General features: G+C 37.9%; 1 protein-coding gene across 12 annotated transcripts in view; it reads left to right on the plus strand.

Annotated features, from left to right (window-relative positions):
- The window catches only part of ARHGAP24 (Rho GTPase activating protein 24), a 472,122-nt gene that overhangs the window by 373,622 nt on the left and 72,676 nt on the right, over positions 1–25,824 (plus strand). The window contains exon 1 of one of the 12 annotated variants that reach the window (XM_036338644.1): positions 16,013–16,511. The exons of the other annotated variants lie outside the window; for them this stretch is intronic. Coding sequence (XP_036194537.1) covers positions 16,508–16,511 — 4 coding nt within the window. The 5' untranslated portion in view covers positions 16,013–16,507. Of the gene's footprint in view, positions 1–16,012; positions 16,512–25,824 lie in introns of those variants that run through there. 12 annotated transcript variants of the gene reach the window in all.

Raw genomic sequence — 25,824 nt, forward strand, 5'->3', positions numbered from 1 at the left:
CATGGGGCTTCCATATACTTTCAAATATTTGATAATTTCCCATGTGTGAAACCATATGGAAAACTAAAATGGTGCATTATTATGGTTAGTAGAGGGGTTATTTCTCTTAATTAGTAGGGCTCTTTCATTGTCTAAAGCTAAAGTTAGAGTGGGTAAATTATGTTGGTTGATATTTTATTGATTGTCTTTTATTTTTATGCCTAAGAGAGAATTAAAGCACTGCCTAGATTGAGAATCCCTCAGTTAGAGAAATTTGAAATAGAGGGTTAAAATCAATTTCACTGTTGCACTTGTCCAAAAATTAAAGATAAATATTAATCAAAGTCACAACATCAGTATGCTAGTGCTGCACAGAAGTTTGAACCACCTTATGCTATTTCAAAATACCTTAAGGAGGTTATGTTCAGATCTATCTTTAACTTAGCAGTGTCTGAACTCAGAAATGGTTCATTTTTTAAAGACCTAGAACACTCTTTAGCAAATCATGTTTTTAGCAAAAATTTAATGATTAGCAATGCTCATTATCTGATAACATAATTTGTTTCCTATAATGTGGTAAACATCACAGAACAATCATAAAACCTTTTTACTAATTGAAGTAGAAATTATAGCTTGAGTTGCTTAGCTAATTCATACAGAGCGGTGAACTGCTCCTTGGGTGTGAGTATACTTTTCAGGTTTACTTTTCATCCTGATTCCAGATTAACATTATTATGACATGTGAAGGTATGCACTTTACCAATGGACAACCAGTGCACCAGGAAACGGTCCTGCAAGCATTGCACCTTTTCATCTATAGCAGCGGTTCTCAACCTGTGGGTTGCGACCCCTTTGGTGGTCAAACAACCCTTTCACATGCGTCATCTAAGACCATCCTGTAGATCAAATATTTACATTATGATTCATAACAGTAGCAACATTACAGTTATGAAGTAGCAACGAAAATAATTTTATGGTTGGGTCACAACATGAGGAACTGTATTTAAAGGGCCAGAAGATTGAGAACCACTGATCTAGAGCAAGATGTGTGTCTCTTCTAAAATTGCTGCTAAAATAAGAGGCTTGAGTTTATGTACTCAAACTGATTGAGAGAGGAAATGATAGTCATTTGATGTTTATTCTTAACAGCACTTTAAAAATCTGTACATATTCCTAGAGCTTTGAAAGTATTAACTGCACAGCTTCTTTGCTTCCAAGTAGGTAAATCCATTACAAATTAAAATTATGTCATAATGCAGCCAAAATACTGAAGCTAGAACACATTCATTATTTTCCCTAAGAGCTACAGATAAAACAGTTGAAATTAATTCCATATACTCACACAGATATGAAGACAATAGTTCATATATGTTTTGATATGATAATGTTTAAAAAAGAGTGACTCACAGAAAGTATTTATTGTGTGCACAGAGTTTATTTTTGGTCATTATAGAAACAATAAGAGGTTTTATCATATACTAGAGGCCTGATGCACAAAATTCATGCAGGAAGGGGGGTCCCTCAGCCTGGCCTGCACCTTCTCGCAATCCAGGACCCCTTGGGGGATGTCAGACATCCCTCTTGCAATCTGGGATACCTCGCTCCTAACCGCCTACCTGCTTGCTCCTTACCTCTTGGCTTTCTGCTCCTTAGCACTGCCATGGAGGGTGGAGAGGCACCTGTCACCACCACTGCTCTCGCCAGCCATGAGCCTGGCTTCTGGCTGAGTGGCACTCCAGCTGTGGGAGCGCACTGACCACCAGCGTGCAGCTCCTGAGTTGAGCATCTGCCCTCTTGTGGTCAGTGAGTATCATAGCAACTGGTCGTTCTGGTCATTCTGCCATAATGGTTCTAGGCTTTTATTATGAAAAGGCCTGTTGCATGAAAAGATTTGTGCAATAAGCCTCCCTTCCCCTGGTTGCTGGCACCGGTTTTCCTCTAGCACCCAGGATCCAGGCCTTTGCTCCGGCTGGAGCCGCCTTCAAGCCTTCACTTCTGCGGCCAGAGCCACCTTTAAGCCTTTGCTGCTCCGGCCAGAGCTGCCTTCAAGCTTTTTCTGCTCCGGCCGGAGCCGCCTTCAGTCTTTGCTCCACCGCTTCGCACCTATGTATGCAAATTAACTGCCATCTTTGTTGGCAGTTAATTTGCATATCTTGTTGATTAGCCGATGTGAGGCGTAGCGAAGGTATGGTCAATTACCATGTTTGTCTATTATTTATTATATAGACTAGAGGCCCGGTGCACGAAATTCATGCGGGGGTGGGGGGGGTCGTCCCTCAGCCAGGGCTGTACCCTCTCCAATCTGAGACCTCTAGGGGGATATCCCTCTCACAATCCGGGACTGCTGGCTCCTAACTGCTCACCTGCCTGCTTGCCTGATCACCCTTAACCACTCCCCTGCCAGCCTGATCGCCCACAACTGCCCTCCCCTGTCGGCCATCTTGTTGAGGCCATCTTGTTGCAGCCATCTTGTGACAACATGAGGGTGGCCATCTTGTGACAGCCATCTTGTGATGATGTGAGGGTGTCACACGAGGGTGTGAGGACCATCTAGGCTTTTAGTAGTATAGATAATCTGTTGACCTTTTCTCTTACAATTAAAGAATATTCTGGGTCATGTATGAATCATAATTTTCCCTGGATCACATGATACATATTGACAAGTCTGAATGGTGCTTAACATATTCTCTTTTTCTACAGTCAATTTTACCTAGGGCCCAGAGGAAGCACTCCCATCCATTTTCTTCATGTTAATCAACTGCCTCTCTTTCTGTTTCTATCTTCTTTCCCCTTATCTTTCACCTTCCCTTCTTTATGTAGCACAAGTAGTCTATGTTCTGTAATTTCATATATTTTGTGAACATTTGTAATGCATTTTTAATTATTCATAAATTTAATAAAATAAATCTTACTTTGTGTGGTCTTTAACTTCTGAGGCCTTCATTAGAATATTTTGGTGTATTTTAGTGAATCTGTAATTTTAAAAGTTCTATTTTTGCTATTTGCAAGTGATGTTTATAGCTTCAGATGTATTTTTATTGCATTGAGTTATTTGCTCTAAGCAGAAATTTTTACATCAGTCAAAAAATTTAAAGCTTCAAGAGGATGAATATTCACCCTGGCTCACTGGCTCAGTCAGTTGAGCATTGTTCCATGCACTGAAAGGTTGCCAGTTTGATTCCCTGTCAGGGCACATGCCCTGGTTTTGGGCTCTGTCCCTGGTAGAGGAGCATGCAGGAGGCAGCTGATCGATGCTTCACTCTCTCATTGATTTTATGATTTTCTCTCTCTCTCCCTTGCTCTCTCACTAACAATCTTGAAAAAAAAAAAAAAAACCTCACACAAAAAAGAAAGAACCTCTTCTATTAATAAAGCCATGCTTCCAGGTATTTCTATCATTACAGCTTTTAGTAGCAAGAATAGCCTCAGCACAATATTTCTGAATCCCCCCAAATGCCTCATCCATACATAAGTCATCTGACTCCTAGCAGAATCCTGTATTGATGCTCTGATACTTTTATTGTCCTTTCATTCATTTTTTATTGCCTCTTCTTTCCTCTTTTTTTTTATTTCCTAAATTCATGAGCTTAACAGGCAGTTATAATTTTTATTTTCTTGTGAAAGATGTATATATAGTTTCTTCCCCACCATACTGTCAGGGCTGTAGGAAAGAAAAGCTTCCCTGTTTAAAAAACCTGAAAAAACAAACCTAAGCAAATGAATCACTTCATGGATGAAAGGTCTGTTGGGGACAATCAGTGTCTTTCCTCTTAGCTGTCAGTTAACAAGGACACCTAATCCCTAGCATTTACTGAATGTAAAATAAAGGCAGTTAATTATTTTATTACCAATGCTTTCAATCCTGAAGACTTCCCTGCCCCTGACTTTCTATTCACTCTTTTTTTTAATGTGTGTGTGTGTGTGTGTGTGTGTGTGTGTGTGTGTGTGTGTGTGTTGTTCTTTAAAGAAACCCTTACTGAGTTCTTATCAAGACATAAGTTTTGCTAAGAGCTCAAGATACAAAAATGACTACATCTTTTTCCCTACAATTAAAGACACAACAGGCTGGTGAGGGAGACAGATATGCAGGCAAGGACTTTATTATTCTGTGAATATGGGAGGTGAGAGGGGCAAGAACAAACATAGCCACAGAGGAGGCATCAGTGAAGTCTGGCTAGGAGAGTGAGGACAACTTCACTGAAGGTGAACATTTCCAGCTAGGTCTTAAAGCTTTAATAGAAAATTTGCAAGTAAATAAAGAGGTACAGGAGGAAACACATAAAAGCATGTTCAGGCAAACAATGGCTGCTAGAAGAGTCTGCTTAGAAACACAGGGAGGAGGTGAGTGAGGTTGGGATTGAAAAGAGGGCTGGAAATGTGTCTGAAGCCAGATTGTTAAGGGCTTTGCGTGCCTCTAACTAAACTGGGGACTTCAATTCTCTGGTGATGGATTGCTAGCAAAGAATTTTAATCAGAGTTTCTATCAAGTTAAATCTATGACAATAGCACATAAAATCCATTAGGGCAGAAACTTCATTTCATTCACTTCTAAATCCCCGGAACAGAGTAGGCAGAAACCAGGAAGTGCCTGCTTTACAAATGTCTGTCCTAAAGATTACATGGGGTCGTGTGGAAGCAGAATTGCTGATGGACAATATCAGCAAAAGGGTCACCCCAAGAAGACAGTTGTGGTAATCTAGGGGAGAGGTACAGACACCTGAGCCCGGGAGTGGGCATCAGTTTGTTGAGAGGCGTGAACTGGGAAGAGATGTTGGGGGCAGTATTGACAGGGTTAAGTGACTGATTGGGACTGGGACCTCAGCTGGGAGATTAAAGAGTGCACAATGGGACTGGAGTAACTTCAAATAAGATCAGAAAGACCAGAGAAAATACAGGCGGCTTTGAGGTGAAATTGATGATTTTTATTTAAGGATATTCTGTGTTTGAAGTACATCTCTGAGCCGTCACACCAGGGTTAATAGCCAAGCTTATAAGAGTAAGATTCCTCAGGAAAAGGCTTACACAAGAAGAGGGTCACTTTTTATAGGGAAGATAGAGAAAAATCTACTAAAAAGAAAAGATGAGGAAAACACAGCAGAAAGTAAAGGAGAGGTTCGGGGGAAAGTGAATACAGTCCACTCTCTGTCTCCTCCTTCTTCTCCTTAGCATGACTAAAGTGCTTCTATTGGTCTTTGAAGGCACAACAGGCTCATCCACGTCAGACAACATAGTGACAATGAAAATGTTATCTTCCTTTGTCAGCTCTAGGCAAAGTTGAATGACTTAGGAATTTAAGGATAACTGATGACCAAACCTGACATTTTTCATTTAAATATTTAGAGACAAACAGAGAATTGGTAAAGGAATCAAAATATAGGACATAATACACTTTTTTTTTATTGCCGCCAGCTTCTGTAGCTTGCCATGGAGAATTTTACACTGGCGAGTTTAAAACCAGAACTGGCATAGTCGGTAGAAAATTTTCTTGGCTATAACTAGTTGCTCATGTTAAAGGCATTTATCCCAAAGAAGATCACCTGGGCTCAAGCCAGCGGGACACTCTTGAAAGACACACATATAAATGACCATGAATTAGTCCCATGCATGCTAAGCAGCTGGGTTTTCCATCTTTTGTTTGTTTTCCTGAGAAAAATTCTTTGGGGGGCAATTCTCTCTCTCTCTCTCTCTCTCTCTCTCTCTCTCTCTCTCTCTCTCTCCCTCCCCCCCTCTCTCTCTCTCTCTCAACTGTTGGTTGGTCTGAATCAATATTTTATGGAAGAATTCATATTTTTAATTTCTAATCCCCTAATATGTATCCACCCTGACTTCTGTCTTATTCACTTTTGAAATCAAAGTTGATTCTAGATACAAAAGATACAGTATACAGATGAAGAGTATTATGTGGGAATTTTGGTGAACTAGTTAGTATATAAAAGACTAATGATCTATAAACCAGCTTCAAATAGTTTAGTACTAGACCATTCACATCTTATTTCTTAGCCTTTTGAATGTTTTCTGGGCTGCCTGCCTTAATATATGGAAATTGAATGCCAGTTCCCAAAACTTGTCTGAAAGATTTATAGGTCATTTCCATCTTCCAGAGGTTGTATATAGATCTCACAGCCTGTTGTGATCAATTACTTTAATTTCCATGGTAGAGAGTACATCAATGTAAAGTTAATGGCTTCCGTGACTAAATCCATAAGAATAATTACTTTATTGAAACAAAAATACAAGAACAGAAAGAGTCCCCATGTCTAAGTAAGCACATACCAGGAGTACCCATTAATAATGCAGATTTTTTTCAATAGATGGAGTTACACATATGTTGATATATATGCGATTTGATATGTATGCTATTTTGTTGTATTGACAACAAGCTTCAAAACTTCATATGTCAAATTTTCTGAAGGTGTTAACATCATAGATATTTTTACACTTAAAAATGTCAAAATTCATGCCAAAAAAAAGAGCATTTGCGGGAAGTTTTAATGCATTACTTTATTTTGAAGAAAAGTGCTGCTGAAAGTTATCCTATACTTTGGGCAGCTTATGGTGAACATGCTCCATCTCAAGATACTTGTGAACGCTGGTTTAAACACTTTAAAAGTGATGATTTCAATGTGAAAAACAAAGAACATCCCGGTCAACCGAAAAAGTTTGAAGACCAACAATTACAAGCATTATTGGATGAAGGTGCGTGGCAAACTAAAAAACAACTTGCAGAAAGATTAAATGTTGCTCAGCAAACAATTTTTGATCATTTACAAACAATGGGAAAGATTTTGATGGAAGGAAAATGGGTGCCACATCAACTGAAAGACAAACAGAAAACTGAAAAGTCAAAGTAAAATGTTGCTTAAACAACACAAAAGAAAGTCTTTTTTGCATCAAATTGTGACTGGCAATGAAAAGTGGATTTATTTTGAGAATCCCAAATGCACAAAATCATGGGTAGATCCAGGTCAACCATCAACATCGACTGCAAGGCCAAATCGCTTCGGAAAGAAGACAATGCTCTGCTTTTGGTGGGATCAGGAAGGTGTGGTGTATTATGAGCTTCTAAAACCAGGTGAAACCCTTAATATTGATCTCTACCGACAACAAATAATCAATTTGAACCACGCTTTTCTCGTGAAATGACCAGAATGTGCCAGAAGAGACAGCAAAGTAATTTTGCTTCATGATAACACACCACCACACACTTCAAAACCAGTTAAAGACACTTTAAAAGATCTTGCCTGGGAAGTATTAACCCACCCACCGCATTCACCAGACCTTGCTCCTTCAGTTGACCACTTGTTCCAATCGATGGCACATGCACTTTCTGAGCAGCACTTCAAAATGTATGAAGAAGTGGAAAATTGGGTCTCTGAGTGGTTTGCCTCAAAACAAGAAAAGCTCTATTGGGACGGTATCCACAACTTACCTGAAAGATGGGGGAAATGTGTAGCTAGCGATGAACATTACTTTGAATAAAGCACTTTTGATGTTTCTCTTGAAATGATGGTGTTTTCTTTGATTACAAAATCCGCATTATTAACCAGCACACCTGGTACTTCTTGACATCAGATATCACTAAATAAAGATAATATTTGGTGGGATATTTAAACCAAATTTCTAAGTTTCAATGAAGTGATGTAAATATTTTCTGTAGTTTATTTTGTTGACATTAAGTAACCACCATCATTTTGCAATTATCAGGTTAATATTACCTTATCTAGGTTTACTACTATTTCTTAATTACATTTTTATTACCTTATGAAAGAATTTTCTTCCTCAATCTCAAAGAAACTGCCATCTATTTATCTTGTGGCCATCTCCTACTGAGAAAACCATTTCTCTTGTTTAGAACCCTTCACCATGAATCCCACGCCAGGAGTTCTAGCCTCCTCAAGTCTCCCCTGAAAGCGTTGTTGTAGAATTTCTTTGTAGAAGTGGCTCATGGGTAGAATGTATTTAGAAGGGGGTGTCGGATTTCTCTTCTTGAAGTTTCATTTGTGTAGCAAATACAATGCATTCATTTACTTTTTTGTTTTTTTGGGAGATAGAGGCTAAAGCTCCTCTATCCCAAGACATGTGCTCAGAAGCCCCAGCGGTGTTTCACGCTTGCTGCTCAATTGTCCTCAGATCCCATTGCTGCCGTTGTCATTGTCTACTGCTCTGGGGATCTTGTTAACTATAAATGTCACTTATCTTTTTTTTTCTGTGATTGGTCTGCATTGATGTTCAAGAAGTTATGTTCTCTTCATGACTTATCATGCTCCGATAGTAGAGTGAAACTTTACACCCATATATGCTGGCTAGTAAGTGTGCTTCTATGAACTCTCAAACTCTTGTATGGGGTTTGGTTTTAAAATCTCTTTTAGGTGTTATTCGGTCTCTATTGAAACCTTTCACCTTAGGCATTGCATATGTACATGCAGAGGACAGTGTGAGTAAAAGGCATTGGCCACTGAGCCGCGTGATTCTTTGCTTCTCTTCAGCAATCACCTATTCCCACGGGGCAGATGTGGATATCTCAGTCTCCCTTCCCATCGGATGAATTCTTTCTTAAAGGATATAAGACGACATATTAAATTAATTCCAGCTCCAGCTCCGCCATGCTCATAGTCTGAATGCTAGTGTGAACATTGATCAGTTTGCGAACAGAAGCATCACCCACTTCAAGTAATTATTAATTCAAAAGGCAGATGTGTGGAAAAATTACTGTGTACACTGCATACAAATAGATTGTTTATTTTCTTATTTGGTTGTTTGTTTATATGCTTGGTTTAAGGAAAATGCATGTACTAACTTTCTCTCACATGGGTTATTTATCAGAGTGGTAAATGTGCTTGCAAGATATTACCAGGTTTAGACATCTATCTATGGGCTAATGTTAAGGAATTATAAATTATTGTTGTTATTATTATTATTCCTAATTTTTTAAAGGAGTAACTGACTCTATGATACCAGTCAGATAATCTGCCAGTACTCAAATATGTAAAAAATAGAGACAAATATTTCACAGGGAATTAAATGGTGATCAACCATTGTCAAATGACAAAACCAAAGCAATTTAGTGACGAGCTTGATATCCTTCATTTGAGGGGATACACCCATGGATTGGGGGATGCAGTACCCCCCAGACAGTGGAGTAGCCTTCACAACAGACTTGGGACAGAAGCAGGTGTTATAGAGCATTAGCGACTGCATACAGAAATAGGTCTTGATTGGCTGGGAGGGCAGGGATTTCCTCATGAGACTGGCAGGTCCAGTTTCCCAGGGTAAGGTGAGCTAGCAAAAGCTGAGTTGGCTGATGGTGATTAGTCTTAGATTTCCTTGACAACAAAGGGTTTTCAGGAAGTGCCTTCTGGGTTGGGTTTAGGTTTTAACGTGGTGGGTTGGATCACTGGGGAGGTCTCCATTTTGTGGGTTCCAGTATATGGGTTAACATTATCACTGAAGCCAGCAGCTTTCCATTTCTCTCCCTGTGGCTCTCATATTTGCTCTTTCTCATTTATCTTCCTCATTCTCTAATTATATTTTCTTATCACATATTCTTTCTCCTATAATTTTCCAATTTTCCTCCTCTCTTTTTTCAACTTCATGAGCAGTCAAATTGATAGGCAGAGAGAGACAAATGATTGAGGGGGAAAAATGCCCAAGAAGGGAAGATAAAGTGTTGTGTGTGTATATGAATCCGCTATGAGTTGAAGGGGGTAAAGATGGAGCAGGCATACAATATGTTTCTTGTACAGCAATGTACAACTCACTTTTTTGTTGTTGTTAGGTTTTCCTGTTTGTTGATTTGGGGATGGGAGGCAGAGTAGGAAAGATCTCTAAATAAAATTGGATTCAAAAACATTAAATTGCTACTATCTTTCTTGAAATTCCTGCTTATTAACTACTATTGGTATAGTTGTTTTTATTTTATTATACTTTTGTTTAAAGAACAACATTGCCAAGGATGTGAAGAAAAGAGAACCCTTATGCACTGTTGGGGGGGATTGCAAATTGGTGCAGCCACTATGGAAAACAGCATGGAGGTTCCTCAAAATATTAAAAATGGAAATACCATATGCCCCATTAATTCCACTTCTAGGTTTTTATCTGAAGAAAACAAAAATACTAATTAAACAAGTTATATACATTGCCATGTTAATTGAACCATTGTTTACAATAGCCAAGATATAGAAGCAACCTACGTGTCCAGATGTAGATAAAGAAATTGTTATATATCATCTATAAAAAAAAAAAGAATGAAATCTGCCTGGCTGGTGTGGCTCAGTGGTCAAACGGCAACATATGAACCAAGAGGTCACAGTTCCATTCCTGGTCAGGGCACATGCCCAGGTTGCAGGCTTCATCCCCAGTAGGGGACATTCAGGAGGCAGCCAATGAATGATTCTTTCTCATCATTGATGTTTCTATCCCTCTCCCTTCTTCTCTGAAATCTATATATATATATATATATATATATATATATATATATAATGAAATCTTGTAATTTGTGAAAACATGGATAAACCTAAAGGATATTATGCTAAGTGAAATCAGTCAGGCAGAGAAGGACAAAAACCATATGATTTCACTTATATGTGGAATCTAAAAAATGAAACAAGGGAACAAACATTACAAAACAGAAACAGTTTCATAGATATAGAGAACATACTGATGGTTGCCAGAGAGGAAGGAGGTGGAGGCAAGGGCAAAAAAGTGAAGGGAGATAAAATGTACATATTTCCAGTTATAAAATAAATAAGTCACGGGGATATAATGTACAGCATAGGGAATATAGCTTGATTCTGTAATAAACTTGTACAATGGCAGATGGTTACTAAACTTAGCATGGTGATCCCCTAGTTAAGTATATTAATATTGAATAACTATGTTGTACACATGAAATTAATATAATACTTTTTATTAGCTACATTTTAATACAAGTGAAAAAGGCAGTTTTAGCAGCTTTTTTTACACAAGGAGTTTTAGCAACTTCCCAGTATTATATGCCTGCTGGACACAGAGCAATCTGATAAAACTCCAACATGATTTGCCTGAGTTGACAACAGAATTTGTATTTCTAAGCCCTTCGCACTGATCACTAGCAGCTCCATGTCTACTTAGCCTCCTATGTATGTATATATATCCACATGTCCGCATGGCTCTTCAGTGATTAAAGAATGAGATGACTATCCCAGACTGGAGTTGATGAGATGCCCATTGTGAGTAAAGTTAGTCTAGGTTACATGTGAGGTTGAAAAATACATTTGGTAAATTATTTATGAAGAAGAATGTCAGGATGTGGACATGAATAATGACTGACACTTTCAAATCGAACCATGACAGTGGAACAGCTGGCAGAGTTGAGATCTTGTTGATTCACCACTTCTCTTCAAAGAATACAAACATCCAGAGATAAGTTATAGAGTTATTCCACTTAGAACTATAGGGATTTTATTTATCTATACGTTTTTTAAATGCCTTCAGGTATAATAGTGTTGAATCCTGCATTTTAAAAAATTAATCAGATAACTGTTCAAATCATTTTAAAGCACAAGGTTGTTCCTAAGTGCCTATAAGGTCAAAACTCCTCTTGCCTCATTTAGGGAAATCTTTCATTTGTGAAGCAAAAAGTTTTGGAGAGAATAAAATGTTCTATACTAGATAGATAGCTTGAAATTGATTTATAGAATGCAAATAAGAGAACAAAATCATGTTGGCAACTGAAATAGAGTTTTACTTCCCTTGCATTTAGGACAAGGTCAGTTAATCAGTAAGTGAAGTTGGCTGTGTTTCAAGTAATGCTTAGTGGGGCCTTTCAGTTCCTATCTTTGCTTCATCCACACACTTCCAGAGGTCACTCTTTCTTTACTTTTTATTTGAATTTTTTATTAGGTAGAAACAGAATCAAAAGAATAAATTATTTTTAACAGATAAAGTAGTATTAAGATAGTATCCAGTGATAAAGGAATGAGACTGATATTATTTGGCAAAAAATAATAAGTTCTGGAAACAAAATATACTTTGCGATAGAATCTGGCCAACTCCCAGGTAAATTTTAATTTAATTCAAACAGTCAAGTTAACAAAACTAGAAAGCCCACTGCATGGGAGAACATATTTGCCAATGTTATCACCAATAAGAGTTTAATCTCCAACATTTACAGGGAACTCATACAACTTAACAAAAGGAAGATAAACAATCCAATCAAAAAATGGGCAATGGACCTAAATAGATACTTTTTGAAAGAAGACAGAAGGAAGGCCAAAAAACATATGAAAACATGTTCAAAGTCACTAATCATCCAAGAGATGCAAATCAAAACGACAATGCAGCACCATTTCGCACCTGTCAGAATGGCCATCATCAACAAATCAACAAATGACAAGTGCTGGAGAGGATGCAGAGAAAAAGGAACCCTCATGCACTGCTGGTGGGAATGCAGACTGGTGTAGCCACTGTGAAAAACAGTATGGAGTTTCCTCAAAAAACTAAAAATGGAACTCCCATTTGACCCAGTGATCCCACTTCTAGGAATATATCCCAAGAAGCCAGAAACACCAATCAGAAAGGATATATGCACCCCTATGTTCATAGCAGCACAATTCACCATAGCTAAGATTTGGAAACAGCCTAAGTACCCATCAGCAGATGAGTGGATTAAAAAATGGTGGTACATATCCACAATGGAATACTACGTTGCAGTAAAAAAGGAGTTCTTACCATTTGCAACAGCATGGATGGAACTGGAGAGCATTATGTTAAGTGAAATAACCCAGTCAGAGAAAGATAAATATCACATGGTCTCACTCATTTATGGAATATAATGAACAACATAAACTGATGAACAAAAACAGATCCAGAGACAGAGAAGCATCGATCAGACTGTCAAACCTCAAAGGGAAGGTAGGGGAGGGTGGGGGTAAGGGAGAGAGATCAACCAAAGGACTTATATGCAAGCATATAGGCCTAACCAATCGACACAGACACCAGGGGGGTGAGGGCATGAGTGTGTGTGTGTGTGTGGGGGGGTAATGTGGGGATAAGGATACATATGTAATAACTTAATAAATAAAAACAGTCAAGTTAAATTGTAGCTTCTTTTGAATGCTATTCAAAGTCCTAAAATATCCGTGATTCTTAGTATCTCCACTTATAATATAGGGTACTATTTAAAAGTAGCCCATGTTCTTCATGACAATATTTTTAAATTTAATGAGCCTCAAATAATATATTCACAGAATAAATAGGATTAGAAACATACTAGTGTAGTAATATCTGCTAATTTCTACAACATTAAAATGGCTAACATAACAAAGAAACCACAATAATAATATCAAAAGTCTATTAAAATGTTTATGCCGTCAACCTGTGCTGCAAAGCAAAATTAGAATAATCATATAAATTATTGAATAGAAAACTTAACATAGTGGTTAGTCTATAACAGCTGTGCACCTATTAATCTATATATTTACATATCTTATATCAAATATTTTCTTCCCTTCTATCAGTGTATTTTCTCTTAATTATTCAGAATGGGTCTGTCAGCATTGGCTGATCATTTCAACTGATACTTTGGGAAGAAATAGAGTATGTAGTAAGCACAATTAACATGAATTCAAATGAAAAAAACTTAAGTAATGTGTGGAATTTAAGGTCACCTTTTTCTGCAGATCATTTTTAATAGCAGTACTTTCTTCATGCAGAAGAGTGTTTCTTGCACCATATGGTCACGCGATTCTCCTGAGGACCAGAAATGCTGAGGCTGGTCTCTTTGCATTAAACAAAATCAATTTTCCAAACTCCACTTATCTTTGAATGTTGATTTTTGCAGTAGCAGAAAAGGACAGGTTCCTTTAGAAAGAAGAGCAGGTACTAATAAGATAAGCTTGGGTAACATCATAGCCATACAATTGAAGACATTTTAATCACCACATTTAGACTGATGCATGTTCAGTTAATTAGTCCACTTAAAAATCTGGTTAAAGTAGGGAACTGTGAAATAATACATGTACAGCACAGATATTTTATATCAATACTAGAGGCCCAGTGCACGACATTCGTGCACTGGTGGGGGATCCCTCAGCCCAGCCTGCGCCCTCTCATAGTCTGGGGCTCTAGCAGTCTGGGACCCCTTGCTCCTTACCACCTGCCTGCAGTGGAGACAGAAGAGGCTCCCGCCACTGCCTCTGCACTCACCAGCCTTGAGCCCGGTTTCTGGCTGAGCGGTGCTCCCACTATGGGAGCGCACTGACCACCAGGGGGAAGCTCCTGTGTTGAGCGTCTGCTCCTGGTGGTCAGTGTGTGTCATAGCGATGGGTCATTCCACTGTTCAGTAGATATGCATATTATACTTTTATTATATTATATAAGATAAAATATTTAAGTATATATGCATTTGCCAATTTACATGTGAGTTCAATTTCTTTTCTTTGATAGGGGGTCTAATAATTGGTGTTCTTGTCTTTTTTGCATAAACTGCTCCTATAATTTCTCACTTGTAATTTTTAAAGTAATGTGAGCCCTTTTAGATCACTATGATTTCTTTTTAAAGTCAGATATATTAAGATACGATTTTAGCCCTAGCCAGTTTTGCTCAGTGGATAGAGCCTCAGCCTGTGGACTGAAGGGTCCCAAGGTTCGATTCTGGCCAAGGGCACATTGCCTGGGTTGCAGGCTTGGTCCCTAGTGGGGGACTTGCAGGAGGCAGCGGATCAATGATTCCCTCTCATCATTGTTGTTTCTATCTCTCTCTCCTTCTTCCTTCCTCTCTGAAATCAATAAAGAAATATATTTTAAAAAGATATGATTTTATTAAACCAATAACTGCTGCTGTTTTTCCCACATCGAATTTAATAGTAACTTTGTCAATCCTGTGTAGCAAGCATAAAAATAGTTTTCACAGAAACACCTCTCAGTTTTTGCATCCATATTTGAACACTTCATATTGCATACATTACGAAATAATATTCATGAAACTAAATTCTATAGACCATTTGCCCCTAGGTATGGCAGGGGAGTAAATGTATCAGATCAAATAATTTTAGGAAATGCTAGTGCATATCAAGTTATGCAAGTTTCTTAACTGAAGAATATTTTATGACATCTGAAAGAAACCTGACTTACATAAATGGGTTTGGCAGCAAACACAGCTTACCCAGCTGTGGATGCTGAAGTGAGCAGACATGCAAGAAAATAATTAGCCACGAAATGTAGGGTAATAATAAACCTGTGAGTAATAATAAACCTGTTTTATAGCAGGAAATGAAGAACATTTGTTATCCAAAGCATTGATGAGATAAAAGCTAGTGAAGACATTCTCCTGTAAATTTGTTTTTATTATATCAAGGCTGCAAAATTCTGTGTCCTGTAGGCATATCTGTTGAAGTATACGGAATTGTCTTCATCCATACACTGCAGAGTAAATAATTCAGAACTACTGTATTCTGGATGGCAAACAGCCATTCTCAAGGTCCCATCTCTTTCTATTGTTTTTCCTTTTCTGTTTCTTTTCTTTCTCTTCTATTCTTTTTTTCCTCTCAGCTTATTTGGCAAAACTTTGTCATCTATAACTACATTTTTGGTTTTCACAGTTAAGCCCACTTGCCCATAGATGTTGTTGATATTCTTGAGAGTTCTCAGGGTAAAGATGTTGCTAATCCCCTATGGAGAATACAGTAAAATTTGCTCACTTGGGAACTACCAAGAATAGCAAAGTTAGTTCCCAAGTGACTTTAAAATTTCTACACAACAGCACATTTTGCTGATACAACAATATGATGAATGAATTACTTAAACACACATCTCCCTACCATGTTATCTGAGGACAGTTTTGGTGGTAGCATTCAAACAAGTAAGTGTTTTGGCCTTACTGGTGTGTAAGGCTATTTGTGGTCAGCAGATTTGAACCTTTGATATGTGTATTATACAAATTATTAGTATTTGTGAAACTGAGTTCCTAAAATTATTTCCCCATAATTAAAGGGGAGTAATTTTTTTCAGATCAATTAAATTAAAAAAAAAACACTAGTGTTAGGCAAGTTTCATGATGAATAACTTCAAAGTTTTCAATATCTAACGGATATTCTGCATCTCTCAAGGAGGGCAAAGTGTTATACATATCCCAAGTTTACTTCATCTGCCAACTCTCTATTCCTGGATTACCTAATAGACTTTTAGGGACAATGAAATATTAAAGCATCAAGCAATTGACTAAGGAGAGAGGAGAGATGAGTAGAAGGACCTTAGCTGGTAGCAAGTTCTACTTTTGTGATTGGGAAGGAAGAAGGAAAGGTCAAGAATGGGGCCAGTGTTATGAAGGGAGACTTTATGGTATTCTGAGTCACTGAGTTAGAAAAGCCGAAGTAAAATTAAGTATAAGCAAAATTCAGTTGCTGTTACTTTCCTTGAATCACGTTCTTATTATCACCATTACCATCAGCAAACCCAGGATGATGTGTGCCTCTTCATAAAACCTGCCACTTATTTAAAACAACATGAGCATGAAGGAAAATCGTCTAATTCTCAGTCATGGAGAAATGAAATGAGTGAGTATCAGTGTCTCACCAGTGACGCTTGGATGTCCCTGAAGTACTGAACATTTCTAAACCTCAGTCACTTCATCTGCATAACAGACTTTGAATTTAGATATCGAATATACATTGCAGAATTAGTATGGGCATTAAAAAAATGTGCAAAAGTGCTGAACACTGTGTTTAATGCAGAGTGGACAAACAATAAATACTACTTTTTTTATTTTGCTTATACTCACAACTAGAGGCCTGTTGCAGAAAGATTCCTGCAAGAATAGGGCTTCCTGCAGCCAGAGCAAAGCAGAGAAGGGAGCAAAACCCGCCGAGGTGGGCTTCGCTTCCGCCTCCGCCACCCCGCTTGCTTCTCCGCAGCTTCGCTCTCTTCTGCAGCACTTGGCTTCCTTCTACGTTGTCTTCAGTCTTCACTCTGTGCCTGCATATGCAAATTAACCGCCATCTTTGTTGGGTTAATTTTCATACTCATCTGATTGGCTGGTGGGCGTAGCAGAGTGACACCGATTTGCATGTTTCTCTTTTATTAGTGTAGAAGATATGCTCTCTCGGTTGCAACCATGGCCCACATTCTTAAAGGCAAAGTTAACCTTTTACTATTTATGCACACTTAAACTTGTTAAGTGCAATCACCTTATTTTCTCTTGGGTAAAGGGAATCTTTTCAGGGCCAATTACTTAACTTCTACTACAGAGGGCATACTTTCTAACTTGTTTTTGGTACTAGAAATATATTGGGAAAAATAAGTGATTTACAAATCTGAGTTGCAGGCTGATAAAAGGCAGTTATTTATTCACAGAGACCTGTCTTCATTTTAACTTGCCATTACTCCTTCATATTGAAGGAGCAGAAATTGTAGGAAAGGTGTGCCCATTTGTTTCTTGTCAGAGTCTCTTATGGAAAACTAAGGAGAAAAAGGCACACAATGCCTAACAAGATTTAACAAGATTACCTTGAAACCATAAGAAATCTCTATTCTCACATTCCAATTACCTATAAAATAGTAGACCAGTAGGACAGTTATTGGATGACCAGATTTCAAAACATGCTTTTTTATTGATTATTTAGAGAGAGAGAGGAAAGGAGAGGGCGAGAAAGAGAAACATCAAAGTGAGAGAGAAACATGGATCTGTTGCTTCCCAGATTGCCTCCTATATGTACCCCAACCAGGAATTGAATCCAAAACCTGAGTTTGTGCCCTGACTGGGAATCAAACCAGTGACCTTTGGGTGCATGGGATGATGCTCAACCAATTGAGCCACACTGGCCTGGACTGAATGACCAGCTTTTTGCATTGAGCTTTATAATCCTGAATCTAAATCACATATGGAAAACTAGCATGGATAACATTTACTAGGCAATAGATAGTTTGCCTTCTTGAGAGATGCATGTGATTTACTTAGCAAGGAACTTGAGAACATACATGGGGAAGCAATTAAGCCAAATTGCTTACCAGTTGCTTTAACAACTTTATTGTAGTGCTGCTCCTTCAAGAATGTTCAGCTTGCAGAGGAGTAATTTATTTGCCAAACAGAAAGTAAATATTTATTGTAGCCCAGAAAAGATGCTTCATTCTATTGGCAATCTGTGGAACCATAAATGGCATTGGGTTATGCTGACCGAACCCTCTTCTTCAGGGTATATTGAATAGTAGTATATTTAATATGTTTGCCTTTCGTTGTGGTAGAGGCTCCTGATAAAATATCCGTGCACTCAGTGCACAGGGTTAACAACTGGAGCTCACTGCTATGTCTAATTTAGAGATTATGATATTTTCTTTCCCAGGAAGTTTTGTTTCCAAATGGTAACACTGCGTGGCTGGAGTGCCTTCATACTTCTACATTCCAATACAGGTTGATGCAGCACCATAGTCCCCGGTCTCAAATAACCGTCCAGCTTGAGCTGCCCACTCTTTTTTAAGGTTGGCTGAGAGAAGAAACTAAAACCTCCATGGTCTGGTAACCAGGGGTTGTCCTTATTTGTAACATGTTCCCCTTGGGCTGGGACACAAATCTGCTTTTAAAAACCCATCAGTACTGCCTGGAACAGAAGGCGAGCAGAGCCAATCAGGTCTGACCAGAGTTTTGAAATCTGATGAAAACTTAAAACTTTCTGGTTGAAACTAATCTGGGCTTTGGTGAAGGGTTTAATTGTTCTGACCCTTAATCCAATTTTCTTTTCCTCCAGTAAACAGGTTATTTTCGTGTGTATTTTAAGAGTAAAGCTGGGATGTCGTTTGAGGGTTTATTGGAAAATATTTTTTTCCCTTCTGATTTATTGAAAAGATCAAAAACACTGTGTTTAACTTTTTTTCTTAAATGAGAAACTTTGTACACTTTTATATTTCATGTGAGAAAGGGGAACAAGGTCAAAGAATTTTTCTAATTAACTGAATACTTTGATCTTTGGTCAAAAGCATCTAAAATCTAAAAGGCTCTGATCTATGCTGAACCTGTGGCAATGCTAAGAGCCCTGGTACATATTAGATTTGATTTTACTGCAGCGAGGCTATTGCAGTTTAAAACAACCTTTAATTTCATGCTTATTAGCAATTTTATAGTCTGTTCCCCTTGGGATGCTTGTATTGTATAGCGGTCATGTTTTTGTCTGTTGTTTCCAGAATCTAGTGACACTGGACAGCTTAGTTCAATAAGTATGAAAACATGCTAAAGTAACCATAAACAGAGATATACTCGAAACTTTCCACTGTTAGTAATGTGAAACTACTGCAATGTACAGCTTGAAGACTTAAAACTGCTTACAGTTTGAATCATTCTTAAAACAACAGCAACAAACAAACAAAACCATGGGTGTTTAAAACATAAAAATTTTTACCTTAAGAGCTTTTTATAAATATAAATTTCTGGGCTGCATTCTCAGAGATTCTGATTCACTTGTTCTGGATTGGACCCGGGGCCCCCAGTTGTTTAACCTCTCCGCCGACCCCCCCTCCCCCCGATGTTCTGTTTGTGACCCCAGACATCTGTACAGCACAGTGACTGGAATAAAAGTCGGTGTTTCCCAAGTGTGTTCCATAAAGCACAAATTACTTGAGATGATTTGCAAAGAAAACTTCCCATGGTCATGTATATAAGGGATCCTCTTCATATTATCCTTTCTTGGAGGTGTTTTAGAACAACTTCTAAATATTAAGACTGAGAAGTCCTGCAAAGAGGAAATCTGTTTAACTTGGTTGGACCTGTAGTTTCTCAAATGCCTTTGATTCTGGATAATTTTTTATCACATCTTATCTCTAGACCATGAAACCTATTTTGTAGAACATCCTTTGCGGAATGCTGCTAAATGAAATTTGACAAGATCCAAGTTATTTTTACATCAATCCTGCATTTGTGATTATGATGCTTTTCAGAATGTACAATTATCAAAGCTACTGAGAATTATTTTACCTTGCTTTAGAGTATTTCTGTAAATGGAGTGTTTCTGTTGACTAATGAACGTGGCAAATAAAACGAAACACTAAAGATTCACACTATTTGTGTCTGATTTATCTTCTTGTGGCATGAATTAATTAGGAAGAAAGCAAACAAACAAACAATTAATCAATTAGCTTGTTTTAGTGGTTTAGGTGACACTTCCCTAAAAAGAAGAGTGGTTCTGTGAAGCAACATTATTAAAATGCTCTTGTCAGAGTATTATTAAATATCTGCTGAATTGAAGTTTACAAGTAAATGTATTTGATGCTGAGTGTTCTTATGTCACAAAACTTTAAAAATAGACGGGTAAAATAAAACAAATTACAAGTCTTAATTGTTGTCTTTAATTGTAGAATCAAACCTAAAGTTATGCCTTTGTCAGTGTGTCTCAGTTGGTTGAGCAGCATCCCAGGCACGGAGAGGTCGCAGGTTTGATTCTGGGTCAGTTTGATTCGTGGTTGGGGCATCAGTTGAAGCTCAGTTCCTTGCAGCTCGATCCTCCTGTGCTCATCACCCAGTGAGACTCATGAAAATGTTAGCACGTCAATGAAGAGCCGGGCTCCCTTGTGTTCTGTGGAGAGATCATTCCCCTGCATCCGGTTTCTATTGAACATCTGTCTTCTTCCTGAGCTTCTGTTGCACATTATTCTTAAATACAAACAAAGAGCATTTTTTTCTGAAATTATGATAGCAGGACTGTCAGAAGCAATCCATTTCCCACTCATATTTAGTGAAGCAAAGCAAAATAAAACTTCATATGCCTGGTTTCAAGTATGTAGATGATCTGATATTGTATACATGGGTTGCTTTCCACATTTGATTCACCTTGGTTGGTTTTATGATGCTGTCACCCGGTGCCAATTAGTACACTGGACATCTGCCAAGAAGGAACTGAAATAAAGCCACCGTCTTGTTTTCTTGGCACCAAGGTCACTGCTAAGCTGTATTTAACATGGTGTGCGAGGCCAAAGACATTGTTTAGTTCAGGAGCTGTTTTATATGCAGGAGCCTTACAATAAAGAGATAATGCAGGCTTTTTAAAATTATTATTCTTTTCCACTCAGCTTGCAAAAGAAAGAAAGTGAAAACCTATTAAAGGTATTTCAGAATTATAGCTTGCCACTACTAGCATACAAAGTGTACATTATAGATTTTTCCAGCATGATAAAACCCATCGTTCATATACAAAAGCTGCTATCTCACTCTCTGGTATTTCTTATATTCAGTGAAATGATGATGATCACATCATCTGGAAGGGAGGCGTGTGCTCACTTGGCAGAAATGGGGGTTTAGATCTCCAAGTTTCATCATTACTAGCATTGGAGTTGTTTAGTGCATAGTATTGGGCATTAACATTATCAGCGTTATTGGAAGTTAATAATTGATTCCTGGCCAAAATTCATGAAGAGAGGGATATAGGAGATGTGGCTAAGCTACCTGAAATGGGTGCTGCCCTATATTTAACAAGATCCCCTCACCCACTAGTTCACTCTCTTCTTTACGAATCAGAGTCATTTCACTTACTTTTATTTTAAATAAGGGTGAAGTGTAAAGTTCTGGCAGAAGGGCACATATTGGAGGAAAAGGACACTGAATATGCAAGAAGCTGACTGATTTTTTTCATCTTTTTATAGAAGCAAAATGAATAGAAAGTTAAACCTGATTTGCATGAAATTTTGCTTGCTCAGACGTCTTGCTATGAAATAAGTACTCTCAGTCTTGAGGAAAACCTGAGTTCCCATATTGGATTTTCAAATTACCACTGTGTTCCTTCAGAGTTATTAATATATTCCTAGTGTTAATATATTTCTAGGTTCTAAGAAAAAAAGCCCCACTGTGGCCAACTTATCATTTGGCATTTCGGTAGCTGCCAACTTACAAATGGATAGCCAAATAAATCTAGTTTATTTTCTTTAAAAATTTACATCTATCTCAATTTTCAATATATTTTCTAATTTGACTCATTTTATAAAACCTAAGTAGACATATTTAAATGAATTTGATTAAAAGAAATATTATCTTGATATTTATCAAGGATCCTGCACTTTATACTCTTTTTGAAATTGATTTCCTGGATGATTTCAACATTATATATTTTCTCCTTTCTATTAGCTCATGTGTAAATCAATTCCTGTTTGACACATAATTACCAGCCAAGGTGTGCATGTGTGGATATGTATGAGGGTCTGTGTGCATTTCTATGATGTGTATATCTATATATGTTTGTGTGTGTGCATGTTAGCATTGTATTTACCCACAATGACCCTGATTTCATTAGGATTAGAAATTTGAGATCTTATATTTATTAATTTTCCCCACTAGATGACACACTACTTATGAACAAGAATTGTGACTTAATCATCTTTGTATCCATGACTCTTAACAAGTGTGGTGCCTGACATGTAGTGTTACCCAGATGAACTCATCTAAAAAATGAAGCCTTGTCGGTACTCTCCTTTTTTTAAAATATATTTTATTGATTTTTTACAGAGAGGAAGGGAGAGGGATAGAGAGTTAGTAACATCAATGAGAGAGAAACATTGATCAGCTGCCTTCTTCACTCCCCCTAGTGGGAATGTGCCCACAACCAAGGTACATGCCCTTGACCGGAATCAAACCTGGGACCCTTGAGTCTGCAGGCTGACGCTCTATCCACTGAGCCAAACCTGTTAGGGCTACTCTCTCTATCTTGAGGATCTTCTAATAATGGGACAGTTATTTGCAAACAATAATCCTGGGAAAAGATGGCAATATACAGGAAGAGCTAAGCAAGGCTTAGGGAAATGGAACAAAGGAGAATGCTCTTGTCAGGGTAAGGGAGCTTCTCAGAGTATGGACATAGGCTGGAGGAAGCCCTATGCCTGTGGCAGTCAACTCAACCCAAGACAGCTTCCATGTGGAGGCAAGGTCTTCAACAACACTGACTCCACATGAGCATAGAGTTCTTTCTGGTCTGCAACACCACCTTCACTTTGAGACTACTGATCAAAACACAGTTCAAGTTCTCCTGCTTGCAGAACCTTCTTCCTGATAACATGTTAGTCTTTATTCCTTTCTTAATAACTAACACCCTTTATTCTCTGTAGCATAAAGGATTGCACCTGTGTTCAGTTCATACATTATAATTTGCTTAATTCATGCTTAATAAGATCATAATGTCCCAGTGGGAAGAGCATGCCATGAAATTCCTTTTGTATTCCTCACAGTGCCTTGGCAGTACAAGTACATAAAGTTTAAGTAGGTGTGGTATTAACCTAATTGTAGGTTTATTATGTTTTTCCTTTGCACTGAAGTTGCTATGTATCTAGGCTTTTAGAAATAAAGAGAATGTTGTGATTGAAAGGGTGCAAAAGGCATCTCCTATCCAAACTTAATTGTATTAATTACAATCCCAACTGAAAAAGGCAGCACACTCAAATTAGGATAATTTGAAGAAGGTTTCTGTACAAAGGCATCACTTAGAAGAGTGTGGGTGAGGTGTAGGGGGATTACAAACAATAGTGGAATAACCTGGGCCTAATCATAATGAAGGAGCTTTTCCAGGCTGCTGTCTAAGGGACAATGACAGAGTAGGACTGAGAAGAAGAGTGCCATTAGAACAGTCTTCTGGGGAGGGAACTGATTTCTGATCAATATACAGAGCCAACCCAGGACAACTCCAGAGCGAGGGACCCAGGGATACAAATACCTGATGTCATGTTTCTTCCTCCTTGCTATCTCCTGCCATGGCTGCCTATTCGCCAAACCCTGTGAAAAGCTATAGGGATGGGAGCCCACTACTATCATCTGCAGGGGTCCTCAAATTACGGACCCATGGGGCCACATGCGGCCCGCCGAAAACATTTATCCGTCCCGCCGGCTGTTTTTGCCGCCACTGCCTGTCCTGCTTAGCAGCTGACTCGTCCTGGGCCCACAGTGCGCATGTGTGGAATGTCTGAGGGACAGTGAACTGGCCCCCTGTTTAAAAAGTTTGAGGACCTCTAATCATCTGTACAAATTAGTCTCTATGGCAGGGAGCTAGGTGGAAAAGTACAGAGAGCGTATTTGAAAGGGTATATGGAAGATAATCTGGCACATTATCTCTTACTGGAACCTAACCTGATATATGAAATTTGGTGCCACTAAGGGTGCTATTTTTTTAAAAAAATCAGTAATAAACACACATATTTTAATTCAGTAAGTCAAATGCCTATATTATGCCACTCGAATTATAAAATAATGTGATATGTTCTATACTAGAGATAGGTGCAAAGTGCTGTGGGTGAGGGGTGGGGGCAACTTTACTTGGAGAGTCAGCAAGCTTTCTCATTTGGGTGAGATCGTTAAAGATCTCAATGAAGAAAGGAAGAAGGAAATGCTATGAAGTGAGTACGGGTGAATTATAGCAAAGCATAACATGACCCTGAAGAAACCAAGAGTAATGGGGAGGTTGGACTTTGGAGGTCAAACTGAAACCTGTATAAACCACAACTCTGCCATTTATTAGCTATGTGACTTTGAAAAATGAATAAAACCTGTCTGATGCTTAATTTTATAATCTCTAAAACAGGCAAAGTAATTCCTCACAGGTTACTTGTACTGATTAAATGAAATAATGTATAAAAAGTGCCAATAGTTATGCCCGGTTGTTAAGAGCACTCTCTTTAGACTCAGAGACTGTTATTTTCAAATTTTCATTCTAGGTTACGAAGTAATAACTTGTTATTAGGCTGATAAACTATAGATAAAAATGGGTCAATGGGGGGGACAAAAGAGGGTCATATGTAAATTCTTTCAATAATAAAGAATTATTTTAAAAAGTAAAAAAACAAAAACAAAACACCCAATCATCAACAAAATAATTTTCCATCTTGGAGTCATAAGATAACTTCTGCCTTGGGTGGTAGGTCACTTATAATAGTCTACAAGCAATCCATCCCACTGTTTCCCTTTTATGGTTGTTCTCTGCTGACATCCGGTTTTGCTTCTGAATATTTCCCCTGTCTCCTTTGCAATATGTTGTCAACCATCAAACGGTCATCCTACGTGAGTTTCAATATATTTTAAGTCTAGCTTGTGTGCATACTAAAGAGCAATAAGTAATAACTTTTCATGAATTGTCATATAATTCTTCAATCCCCATTCATTTATTCAAGAAAGATCTTTCATCAACTATTATAACTAGTTCCTTCACATTTTCTGAATAGGGTCATATCTAAGGTATTGAGTTTGCTAACTATGAGGTGTTTATAGATTCTACTGAAGAGAAACCCAGTGACCTTGATTTAATCTTGCTTTCGACTACAAAACATTCTTCTTCCATGGCTTTATATGCCTTTTCTTTTTCTATCTTGGTGAATCTGTATGCACATGTGTGTGCCTATTCACTTATTTTATGCCTTTGCTTCCAACCCCCACCTTCCAACAAAGAAGATCAGGAAAGATAACATGTATCTATTACCTCTTTGGTGGCTTTCTTACATTATTTTTGAAAAAAGAATGTCATTATTTCTTGTTGGATGCTTTTAGGAGTATGGCTTCTGTTTAACAGTGTGCCCATCCATCTGCCCATCTGTACTCAGAGTTTAGCCGTATTTAGCTTGATAGTTATCTATGAATCAGACTACATGCCCAAACAGCAGCTGGTTTACCAACTTCTAATGCTACTGTGTAGACTTGTGGGTATTCATTAAATGTTAATTAATAATGGTATACTGAGTTGAATTAACTTGTGGAGTCTGGCTGATTACTCTTTAATTTAAAATTATGAGATACACAGCATCAATCTATCAGCAGGCAGGATCTAATTTTAATTTACTTCATGTGTCTAGAAAATTTGCTGGGCTTTAGGAATTTAAAGAAGTGGATATTTGTACTCGATTTGAAAGATATTACATGAAAAA

This window comes from Myotis myotis, unplaced genomic scaffold, assembly GCF_014108235.1.
Source record: "Myotis myotis isolate mMyoMyo1 unplaced genomic scaffold, mMyoMyo1.p scaffold_m19_p_1, whole genome shotgun sequence".
In the NCBI taxonomy this organism is placed as follows: Eukaryota; Metazoa; Chordata; class Mammalia; order Chiroptera; family Vespertilionidae; genus Myotis; species Myotis myotis.